This window comes from Natator depressus, chromosome 1 (genome assembly GCF_965152275.1).
Source record: "Natator depressus isolate rNatDep1 chromosome 1, rNatDep2.hap1, whole genome shotgun sequence".
NCBI classification, from domain to species: domain Eukaryota; kingdom Metazoa; phylum Chordata; order Testudines; family Cheloniidae; genus Natator; species Natator depressus.
In genome coordinates, this window is record NC_134234.1 from 67,478,290 (window position 1) to 67,491,112 (window position 12,823).

General features: G+C 42.8%; 1 protein-coding gene across 1 annotated transcript in view; it reads right to left on the reverse strand.

Moving 5' to 3' along the window:
* Positions 1-12,823, reverse strand: part of DIAPH3 (diaphanous related formin 3) — a 541,978-nt gene that overhangs the window by 209,549 nt on the left and 319,606 nt on the right. The window contains exon 20 of the mRNA XM_074961715.1: positions 8,611-8,850. Coding sequence (XP_074817816.1) covers positions 8,611-8,850 — 240 coding nt within the window. The remainder of the gene's footprint in view (positions 1-8,610; positions 8,851-12,823) is intronic.

Here is a 12,823-nt window from a genome sequence, read left to right on the forward strand (position 1 = left end):
CAACCATATATCTCCGGTGAAGTCCAGCACGCTAAAGTCACATACCTGTAGAATGCCATGTGTCCCAACCACACACTCAAGATCTCATGTTGCCCTTGGCTGGGATTACAGAGTATTGCATAGGAAAAAGAGACTGGAGCAGGTAAGCAGTTGCTGTCTTCAAATTGAGGATCACACCAGTGAACTTGATTCTTTGAACGGGGACAGAATCACTTTGTCTTATTATCAGGTCTTGTTGAGCAAATAGTGAGTGGAGATCTGCGGGATGCTATGTTCCCCTTGCTGACTGGAGTGGCTGAGGATCAACTAGTCATGTAAACAGGGGAATACCTGCACGCTGATTCTTCTGAGGTGAGCCACCACTTCTGTCATGTCAGGAAAGGTATATTGGTAGCAGAGGTCTACCACCATGAAACTAAGATAGTTTGTGAGTGGGATGGATCACTACGTGAAAGTAGGCATCCTGTAAATCGAGAGCAGCATACCAGTCATTGGGATCTAAGGGAGGACTAGAAGCCAAAGAAACGATGCAATGTTTTATTATCTTGATGAAGGTTTTTAGCTTCCATGAGTCTAGAATCAGCCTCAGAACCCCTTTTCTCTTGGATATGAAGTGGATATGGAGCAAGTATTGAGAGTAAAAATGTCGTCCCCAATTTTGAGAACGTCCTCTGTAACTCTGAAACACAGAAGAGTCTACACCTCTTGCATGCATGCAGACTTTGTGAGATAGGTCCCTGAAAAGGGACAGGGGAAAGGTGCATGGGGTTAGGGCACAAATTGGAACCGTATCTTGAAACACAGTCCCACAGTGCTTAGGACTCACTGGTCTGTTGTTTATGGCCTTCTAGCAGTGAAGAAATGGGACAATCTGTCCCCCAAAAGTGGGAGAAAGTCAGAGAGACAGGCAAGGAAGATCAAGTACAACTGGTCTGCTGCTCTTGGGGAAGCAGACATATAGGTTGCCTAGCCTGAGGTGGGTGCTGCTGAAATTTGAGGTACAAAGCAGAAGACGCAGAAGGAGGGGGTCTCTTCCTATGTGGCTTGTGCTGTCTCTTAGAGGCATGAGGCTGCCTTGGTGGATAGTACAACTGTCTCTGCTGCTGTTATAGCCTGCTACATTTCCTCCTTGGGTTCAGCATATAAAACATGAGTGCGTAAAGTGTAACCTGAGAGTCTTTAAGAGAACGCAAGACCTCACCATTTTTATCTGGAAAGAGATTAGATCCCTCAACTGGCAAATCCTTGATTATTTGATGCACTTCTGCAGGAATTCCAGAAGTCTGGAGCCACAATGGCCTCCACAAAGTGACTGCTGCTGCCATCTCTTTGAGTCCAGGACATCCAAAGCAGCTTGGAGGGACTTCCTCACTACATGATGACCTCCTGAGAACCAAGGCTTAGAATTCCCCTTGAGCATCATCAAGGAGTTTATCAGAAAATTTAGATGTGGAATCCCAAATGATCTAATCATACTGTGAATACATTTTCCTACCATACAAATCCAACTTGTTGGGCTCCTTTTCTTTTGGTGAAGTCTTGAAGCAACCCTGCCATCATTTTTAATTAGCTGCAGTAATGATCAGAGAGACAGGTGTTGGGTGGGAAAAGAATTGTTCGTATCCTTGGGAGGGAACTTGGTAACATTGCTCAGTTGTTTTAGCAGTTGGCGTCAGGAGGCTTGGTGTGCCAAAATACGTTGGCTGTTTCTAACAATGCTTCATTAATAGGCAGAGCAACTCTGGCAGGCACTGGAGTTTGGAGAACATGTCTACAAGTTTGTGAGGAATCTTTTGCAATAGCGCTGGCTAAACTCTTAGTTAGGATGCTACCCTCCTCATATGCTCTTGATGGGCCTGAAGTAATCAGGAATGGAGGAAAATGACTCAGGCATAAGAGTTACATTTGGCGATGAAGATATATTGTGAGGAAGTAAAGTCTCCTCTTATTGTAGGGTATCCTTCAGTGAGCCAAATTCTATAGCAGGCTCAGCCAAAAGGATGAGTATAGGCACCTGCTCAGTCTGAGAGAGTGTCAAAGGTGTTTCCTTAGCTGGCAGCGGAGCTGGTGATCTAGTTCTGGCATGGCTGAGAGAAAAAAACCAAGTTGAGTGTGGAACGCCGCAGGATGCCCAAATGGGTCAATGTGGGTATCCATGTGGCCGTGGAAGTCAATGAGAAGAGCCCCATGGCGAGCGGTCTCTCTAGACCTATTTTTATATGAGTGTCTAGATCAAGAGAGGGAATCTCTCTCCAATGAAGGAAGGAGTGAAAATCTAAGTCTCCTTGATCTCGAGGGATTCATGTCTCTGCTAGCTTCCGATTCCAAGCATGAATTGGTTAGTCTGTCAGTATGGGAGGAGCAGCACCCAGGTGGAGTGGTTGGTAACCTGGGATGATCCACGGAACTATCTGGTCTCTGAGTCAGCCCCAAAGATGGCAATGAACGTCTTCTAAGTGTGAGCAGTGGAGACCATATCAAAGGTGGAATTGGGGTCAAAGGCTAAGCAGACAGTGGGACCGAGGTGAAATCTGCAGCCAGTACTGAAGTCAGTATGGATGATTGTACTGGAGTTGAGAACAGAATATCAGACTACAATAGGGGAGAGTCCAGTACTGAGACACAGCAGATCCCTTGCTGCAACACAGATCTTTGATGATGTCAGTACTGACAGGACTGGTGCCTCTGAGGATATCAGAAGTGGTGCAAATGCCAAATTAGATGAGTCTGAACAGATCAGTGGGTACCGGTCTCAACAGAACCGACGGGTTCAGTATCAGATTCAATGACACAGGCAGGTGGAGTCTCTCATCAGACCACTCTAGAGAGTATTGAGCCTCGATACAGGCAGAGTCATAAGACAACTTATCTGAGCCACAACGACAGCCAGTCTCCTTTGTACAGCTTGAGAAACACTTCTTGGGTCTCAAAGTTAGCCTTGGATCTGAAGCAGTCACATTGTTTGGCAACCTAGGAGAAGACCCTAGCAAAGGGAGTGGTCTGTTCTCTTCCATCAGCAGTTACCAGTCTTTTCAGCTTTGGGATGAGAGTCAGACAAAGCTGCAGGAGCCCTCCCAGTGGTGTAAAGTCTGATCTCAGAACTTCTGAGGGGTCAGGATCAAAAAATGGGCAAATAGACTGCTCAAGGAAATACTCTCTCAAGTGTCTCTCCCAGGATTGTGGGTTCTTCTCTTAAAACAATGTCAAATCCTACATTTTTCTTTGTTATGTCCCTCACCCAGTCATATTAGGCAAGGAGTATGTGGGTTCTTTGTCTGTATAATGTCCATGCAGAAAGGGCAATGTTTAAAGCCCAGGGATTTCTGCATATCAAAACCGGTGCCAAGCACCTCAGACCTTGAATAACAAAGAAAGGGCCCATCAAGTAGGCAGAATATGGAGATTGTCTTGCATGAAGCGAGCAATTCATGCCCTGCATGGATTTCAGCTCAATAAGGACTCTCCACATTGCTGGAATTAGAAGGTTGGGTGAGGAGGGGCAGGCAGGACAGATGAATTACATACTATACATATACTATGGAAATGTGGTCTTAAGAATGACAGGAGCTATGGCAGCTGCCAAGGCTTGGAAGAACAGGTGGTGCCCGTGGAGAACCTGGTATAGGGTATGACTGCTCTGGAATGCGCTACTTTCTAGTTTTTGGATCTGAGTGAATATTAGATATCATTGATTTTTTTCCCCCCTCTAACATCCCATCTTCAGGTTTTAGTAGGTATAATTTTTTGCATTCTCAGAACAGAGACGTTATTCTGCAAATAGAAGGAACAACGTATAATAAAAATCTCCAAAAATTTTTACATTTCTATGCCCAGGTGAATTGATCTGAATAGTAAAAAAGAAGAGGTGATAGGTATGACCAACACAAAACTCCATAACTAAGAGCCTCCAGGAAGGAAGAATGTCATACATCATTATTACAAGAATTAATAAATCCAGTCTAAGACAACTCCTTTCACCGTGCCAAGTCCTGGAGACGCTTCAGCAGTACCACAGGATTAGCTATGTCTAGAAGTCATTGAAAAATCAAGGTGCATCAGAAATTCTATTTCTATTCAGCTCCTACAGTTCCATGTTATCTGAACATCCAAATTTTATGGTGGGGGTGGGGGAGGGAGGAGGGCACAATATGGCTCTAGGGTTTTGTGTATGGCTGCTTATCCTACATGAGCTCATGTGTATGTTGGTGGCTTCAGTGAGGCTGCATATTTCCACAGAGTCATATTCCTTAAAGAAACAGTACTTTTAAATTATTCTCTCACGTACAACAGTGACAGTCTTTGTAACTATTCTTCCACCTGACAAACTGATTGACTCTTCCATTATATACTGCATCAGTAGCTGTGTTGATTTTTCTTTTGGCTCAGACTTTTGCTAGTTATTCATTTGTCATAGCCTCTGACAGCATGGATGGCTGATCTACCCAAGTCTACATTTTCCCAGTGTCAAGGATTTTGACAAGGGTAGTTGGGACCAAGAGTCAGAGCAGGGCCAAACCTGAAGCTGAAAGTAGTGGAGGTGTCCTGAGGCTGAGAGTAGCAGAAGAATTTGTAATCAAGTTCCAGGCTGGGTCGATACCAAGGATCAGAGTCTAAGTCAGGTTTCAGGTCAGGAGGTAACGTCCAAATCAAGCCAAGGTCGAATCTTGGAGTTCAAGAATAGGAATGGTTGTGGCAGCTACAGGAGATTGGCACTGTTGCCTGGACACTTCATGGTTTATAGAAGTCAGGGAGCCAATCACAAGGCAGCAGGCTGCTGCTTGTTGGATTCCTTGAGGCGGGACTTCCTGTGGTCTGTGTCTGCAGCAGGTCGTGGCTAGTGGAGTGTGAGCTGGTTAGAGTTGTCACTGGGTGGTAGCAAGGAGAGATTTTGCTGCCTGGCTGATCTGCAGACCTGGGTTTGAGACCCACTTGGCCTTATACCCAGGCACACTTTCCAAACACTGTCCATTATCAGTATGACCCTACCGTTTGGTTGTTGGGAACAAGCCAACAAATTACCAGTGTCAGGTGCTGAGTAAGTTGTGAGGCCACAGACCTGTAGAATACTTATAATTTTTAAACCTCAGTTGATATTTATCCTCAGAGAGCCCCAATAAATTCAAAATAGCAGCCAGGACCTTGTAATCTGCAGCAGCATGCTCATCCAGGCCACAATACACAACTTGTTCCTCTTTAATCAGGGAAAAGGGAAAGAACTCAGATAGCCCAGGATTCACTCTCCCACTGAAACGCAGTAACTAAATCATTTTAAAAGTGATCAGGTGAGCCTCTAAGCCATTTCCAGGCCCCAGATTTATCAGGAAAGGGCTGGGAGTTGCTGGCAGCATAGTTTGCGCTGCTAGGCTCGTGACCCTCTGCAGCAGACGCGCTTGAAGGTCTCTAGCTCTCCTGCTTCTTCATAAATTGCAGCAAAGCCTACTGAGGTGCAACCTGAGCTTTCTGCTGCTCCCTCTGCTGTTCCAATGGGCATTTTTCAAACCAATTCCCTTTCACCAGAACATAAGAACTTAAGAATGGCCATACTGGGTTACACCAATGTCCATCTACCCAGTATCTTCCGACAGCGGCCAATGCCAGATGCTTCAAAAGGAATGAAAAGACCAGGGCAACCATCATATGATCTATCCCCTATTGTCCAGTGCCAGTACCTGGCAGTCAGAGGCCTAGGGACAACCAGAGCATGAGGTTGCATCTCTGACCATCTTGGCTAATAGGGCACTGAGGGAGCTGTTATTCATGAATTTATCTAATTCTTTTTTTAACTCAGTTTGGACTGTCACAAAATCCCCTTGCAGAGTTCTACAGGTTGACTGTTCACTGCGTTAACAAGTACATCCTTCTGTGTGTTTTAAACTTCCTGCCTATTAATTTCATTGGCTGACCCATGGTTCTTGTGTTTCAGAAAGGAGTAAATAAGCTCTAAAAACTTTTGCAGTCTCAATTTTCAAAATTAATAAAGCATTCATCTCATACTTCAGCAATCTGTAATATTTTAGTTGCTAAAATCATCCTCGAACTGAAGCTTTTATAATCATATATACTCTCCATATATAGTAGAATTACAACAGCTGAATAGAGCTATGGTTGTGGAAACATGGACTGTTTAAAACAGCAGCAGCAACTTAGGTTTTAAACAATTCACCAAAGTTAGCACAGACATAGGAAAAGTTTTCCAAAAAAACAAAACTAAGTATTAGAACAATTTTTTTGTATGGAAAGTTTATTTTATTTAATGTAGATGAATGCCTCACATGATTTAATATTAAAAAAAATTGAGACATGGCTGGTTTAGAAAACTTCATATCAAACCAATATAAATATTTTTAGGACCATACAAAGTTCTTTTGTTTTGTTTTTCTTCTCCAGTTTGGTTTTTTTATTCAGATTAAAGAAAAATAAGAACTGTCTGCACGTTAGCAATTAAACTGTCCCAACTAGGAGGAAAAGTTTAAAGACACTAAGATGCATGGGATTCTGATGTACAGAATTCTTCATCCAGAGGCCCCCAAACACATGCTGGCTTTTGAAGGATATGGCAGTTAGTTCCTGCTTGGCTGACATATCATATTCCTAAAAGCGCCTAAGCCATACTGTTTGTCTGCCTCTAGTGTTGGTCACCAGTGAGGATGGCAGGGAAAGGTAGTCTCAGACTGCATTTTACAAAAAATATCTGCCACCATATGGATTCTCTATTGTGTTTAACACCCAAATCCTTAAGATCTTGGAATAGTAAGAAAAGGCAGACCTGACTATGAGGCAGTTGGCAAGGAGGAGTGCACGGCTATTTTTGACAGGCGCCTCCAGGTTTTCCACCTTCTTCTGGGTTCTAGAATAATTTAAGCAGTTTCCCCTTAAGTAAAACAAACAGGTAGATGAAAGAGTTCACGTGAGACCAGTGGGTTATAATGAAAGTCCTTAGATGACCTAAATTGCAGGGAAATTGGTAATTAAGCTATAATGTGGATGGAGTTGCACTGTAATTCCGGGATAGTTTAAATGAGGGTTCATTTCAGGCTGCAAAATAATTCCTGGGAAATCAGCACTCAAACATCAACTAATTCACCCTGCGACAGAATGGTAAACTTTGCTGATCAATGGTAAGTTCTATTCATATAAAATGTGAAAAACACTGCCAGGATTAGACACACACAACTATCAGGAACTATTAAATATCAGTAATGCAAAAAGGAACAAAGAATCAGAGGAGGAGCAGTAATTCATTGAAATGGACGCTAATGCCTTAGGCCTTGTCTACAATGGAAAATTACACTGTGCTAACCAACACAATGTTAAACATGACTTAAGTCTTAGTGTAGAGGTACCATCTTTAACATCGCTGACACACTGGGGTTAACTATGACTAGATGACACTATGCTAACGTGCTTATCTATACTCCACATTTAAAAACTTGTCAATTAGGATGTATTTTAAACCAATTAAAAATAATATTCCAATGTAGACAAGGCCTTAAGAGAGATTACCAATGGGTGATTTAAAAAGTGTGCAAGAGAAGATAACAGTGATGAAAGAAAAGTGGAAGAAACACTGGAAGCAAAGAGATAAGCAAGCGAGCGAAAGGTCCAAATGTATCCTCTTAGTAACAGAGCCTACTATCAAAGAAGGACTGCCTTTAAGAGGGCTGATTTAGCATCACAAGAAGCAGAAATAATACTGAAAAGCCAAGTTACCTCACCTAAGGCAAGAAAACAACGCATTTTTGAGACCTATCATGTTAAATAACACACCAGGGTTCTGTATGATGATGATGACGATGACAATAGAAGGCAAGGAAGATATAACAAACAATTTTTTTCTCATAAAAAATAGTTTTTTCTCCATGAAGGGTATAAAGTGTTTTGCAGTCTCTTTCTTAGACTTTGCAGTGACATCACACAGGATTATGAACAGAACGAATTACCCTGGGAGTAATCAGGTTTAGAAAGTAAGTAATTGTGATAGAAACTAATCTGTACTATACATTCTTTGGGGGTAGAGAACATATTTGCCCTTTAAACTACCTTGCAGGGTGGTTGTTCTTTTTGGAGTGTGCGTGGTGGGATTGTATAAATAAATAATAATGGACAAGTGATGAAACTGGCTAAATAACCCAAAGAACAACTTCCATAAAGGAAAAATTTCATATTGAAAACATATGCAAAAATAAATGTTTCATAATTATAATAAGTAAAATACCTCAGAATACAATAAACTTCAAAAATGTTCACACTTCAGACAAGATTATAATGTTAGTACAATGACAGTAATATGGACCATACAATATGTAATTTTATTCAGTCTGTTTCACTCCATGACAGAAATAGAAACTTTAAGAAGTTTAAGTGCAAATCAACCTCAACAGATGTAATTCTATCTTATATCTGATGTAAAATAGATTAGTTATTTTTAACTCAAACTACCAAGTACTCCTAGAAATGGACTATATGAACTAAAAGGTATAAAAGAACAAGTTTAAAAATCTAATCACTGGGGAGGGAGGATTCAAACAAGAGATTTAAGTAGTGCCATAGTGACAAAAGAAAAAGTGAATGCAGTATAAAAACTCAGCATGCATAATATTTTAAACTCACTTTACATAGGGAGCTGAGGTTAAATCCAAAGGTCTGTGCATTCCGAGAACCTGCATTCATGTAGTTTCCTATTAGCAACACTAGTTCCAGCAACTTGCTAAAGCTTTTGCTCTTCTTTATCTCTTCACAGGCAGCACTGACAGCCATGATGTCAGGTTTGATGTTGTTCACCTGTTCCTCAAACTGAAGCTTAAAGAGAATAGCACTGAGCCGTGTCTGTAGTCTCTTCACATTGCTCATCTGATTGAAAAGAAAATAGGAGATTTCCTTTAAAATTCATGCTATACTTTCCTTTAAAACTCATACTGTACAAATGCATATACTCTGGGATGATTTATTGGTGTGACAGGCTTGAAAAAGCAATGCATCTCCTATAACTAATAGCAAAACAGATGAATGAAAAAAGCCAAGTAATCTGAAAAACATCTTAAACATGGAACACAAATATAGAATTTGCTTATATAATTCAGTATATGTACAAACACCACAGTGATGGGTGCAATATAATTAGACAAACAGAATTCTACTTACAAAACACTAACAGCTGTATAGTATATACAACCTTTCGCTTTCTTCATGCTATACAGGATGAGGTGTTTTAAAGTTACGTTGCAATCTTCCAGCCTGGTCAAACCCCATTGAGGTCAGTGAGATACCACACCAAGGAGGTATTTCCATTATGTCTCATATCCTGATTAATCTACTCTGACTCCCCATTTCTATTTACAGCAACTCTCAAACCCAAGGTATTGTGGTATGTTGTAGCCCTATTGTAGCCTTGATGTAAACAGATCCTGGATTAAACTTGAAATCTCCTTTGCCCTAGGTGTACAGAAATGTATCCCTGAAATATAAGGGATGGCCTTGGCTGGCGAGGGGACATTGGACAGGGAGGGCCAGGGCTCTGAGGTGGCACTGGGCATTTTCAGTCTCAGGTGCTTAGCTGGCTGGTTCTTGCTCACATGCTAAGGGTTTGATTGCCATATGTGGGGTCAGAAAGGAATTTTTTTCCCCAGGTCTAATTGGCAGTGGCTTTGTGAGGGTTTCGTCTTCCTCTGCACTGGTTAGGTAGGGGGTCACTTTCCAGGATTATCTGGGTATAGCTCACTTATTATTTGCCTGCCTTACAGGGACCTCATGCAGAGGTGTACTTGGTCCCTCCTATTCTCTGCCTGTGGCATGTAACAGTCTAGTCTCCTGTGGGCTGTAATACTTCAGTCTAATTTCAGTTGTTGGGTTTAGTGTGCAGGTACTGGCTGGTGTTGGTAGCATGTGATATACAGGAGGTTAGGTGGTCCCTTCTGGCCTTAAACTCTATGTCTTATCATTTACTACTGGACTATTGCAGAACAAGTAAAACACCATAGGCATTTAGACTGTGTTCAATATGCATCAAGCGGAATCTGATAAGATGGTAAATTTACTGTATAAAGTGGAAAGGTAAGGGCAGTTGGACTGGAGGTTAAACAGTTCGTACAACAATATACTAGAAATGGAAATACCTTAGACAACTAAAATGAGCTCAGTGCATTTACCTCTTTCATGCTTTATTGTACTCTGTACAGTCAAATGATATATCAGTGTTACCTTTTAAATTAATATTATTGTAGTACACAAAGTGTGCTTTACACTGTACACACAGACATTCATTCTATACAGTAAGGAACTTACAATATAATGGCAGACATGACACAACAACTGAGAATTGAAATTGTGCTGCCCTCTATTGTTCTGAAATAGCCAAAATCTGCCAACCTTCATAACATACTGCAAGGGCAACCTTTTAGGAGGACTGCTCAAGAATCAAATAATGTTAGTGTCAGGGGACTGTTGCCCCCTTACTAACATTCAGTGGGGGTGTTTTAGTTGCTAGCTGCCAGTACTAAAAAGGGGGAAGGGTTGATGGGGAATCAAGACCCTGAGACTGACAGCCCCCAGGAACAATGGGGAGAGACCAATGCTCCAGGTCAGCCTGAATGACAGGACGGGCAGGCTAATCAGGAGGTCAGGAGGCCAGGGAGGTCCCATCCTCCGTGTGAGCTGGATTTGCCTAGGTCAGACGGAGTGGGGCTGGGCTAAGGAGAAAGCAGGGACCCAAGCTAAGCTGGGGAGGAGAGCCGTGCCAGATCCAGAGTGACCAGAAAAGCAGCCCAGAGAGAGCAGACCCTGTCCTGGAGCAGAGCTGCAGCCCCAAAGCCAGAGGCACAGCCCAGAGAGACCAGACTTGCCCTGGGAGCAGAGCTGCAGAAACCAGAGCCAGACAGGCCAGAAAAGCAGCCCACGAAGCAGGTCAGTGCTGGGAGCACAGTCACAGAAGCAGCCTGCAGAGCAGACCTCTCCTGGGAGCAGAACTGTAGCAACCAGAGGCAGAGCAGCAGCAGCGTTGAGACAGAGTGGTGGAGCTGGGGCCGGAGCAGTCCGGAGCTGGGCATGGTGAGCAGCTGGGGAGAGCGAGGGGGACCCTGGGTAGCAGGCCCAGCACAGGGAGACGCCTCAACCAAGAGGCCCAGCACAGGGAGACACCTCAACCAAGAGGCTCTGCAGGCCAGGCTTGGATCGTAACCCCGACAGGGAAGGGGCGACACTGGGAAGAAGGGTCCTACCACTTAGAGCCTGAGAGCGTGTGGCCACCACCAGAGCAAGTGTCCAAACCACAGCATCCCTGCAGCACAGCCAGGGCCTGAGAAGAAGGCCTGGGACTTACAAGGAACAGACTGTGAACTGCCCTGACGTTCCAGAGACACTGTTTGTGATGTTCCCTGCCACAGAGCGGGTTGATGTGTTTCCTTTAACCTTTCTCATTTTTCCTTATTCTTTTTAAAATTAATTGTTGATTAAATAACTTGCATTTGCTTTAAATTGTATGTAATGGTCAGTGGGTCAGAGAAGGGCCCAGTGCAGATAGAGTACCCCGGAGTGGGGACGCCCTAGCCCGTCCTAGGTGACCACAGCAGGGTTGGGGGTCGAGCCCCCCAGGAATCCTGGGCCCAGCCTTGTTGGGGTTATGAGGACTCTGCCAGACAGGAGAGTGGAAGGGGAGTCCTCAAGGGCAGGGAGGCCACTGGGGAAAGAGAGTGGGAGCAAGGACTCTGATCCTTTCGCTAGCCCACTTCACTGGGGTAGTGCAGAAGCCAGGAAAGTTCCCCACAGTAGCGGGACTATTCCCCCGCTTACATTAGGAATTTTTTATATGGGTCGTGAGGCATTTGATTTATTGTTGTACCACCTGGTTATTATTTAGCAGTAGTATATGCTTAAGAGCTGGTATTTCTGTTTTTATTATGTTATACAATATTTGTCATGTGCCTACAGGTCTTTAAATAGGGACCTCTTATTTTATAAAACTAAATAAATAAGGAAACTGGAAGATGTTTAGAGAACAGTTACAAAAACAAGGTCCCATGGTCACTTAATTGTCTTAGAGGAGGTTGAAAAAGCCAATTTATGGAATGGTAATTTCTAAAATACATGTTTAAAAAAAATCATACATATTTTTACAATGAAAAATCAAAATCTGAAAATTTGTTTTCAGAAAATTCAAATATCCAAAAATTTTACCAAATACGTTCAGGTCCCAGTTTTTTATAAATAAAAAAAATAAAGTAAAGTGAACATTTTCAGGGAAAATTGCAGTTTTGGATAAAAACATCTCTCATTAAAACAAAATGTTCCAACAACAACAAAAAAATAAAAATTTGACCAGCTCTACTTCTCATGAACACACTTTGTTAACCAAAATGTTCTTAGATATGAACAAAACTACCTTGTTCCCATCGATCCATTTACATCTCCTTTCAGGGCAGAGCACCAACTCACTTAGTCTTCCCTGACCCTTCCTTACTGCTCCAATTTCCTGGTCCTGCTATTCACAACAACCACCACCCAACAAAGCTGCCTTACAGACAGTCAGCTGGCAATGTCTCTTAGGCAAAGCACGTCCAACAGAGAACGATTCCTGACTCGCATGGTGCCTGAAAGTCTGTTTGCTTGGTCCTTGTCCAGTCTGAACTCTGACAAAGGTCATTACAGATGTCCAGGAATAAATTATCCAAATGTAAAGTTACAGAAATATTTCAGGAGAGACTATAAAGGCTCTGGGCTAGGTGCTTCACCCTCCAATTCCCTTTGGCAGAATAGTTACGGCTCCCAGGAGGCAGCTCATCCCCCACGATAAGTTTTGTTTAGGTCTGAGGCTGGAAGCAGCCCCATGGGC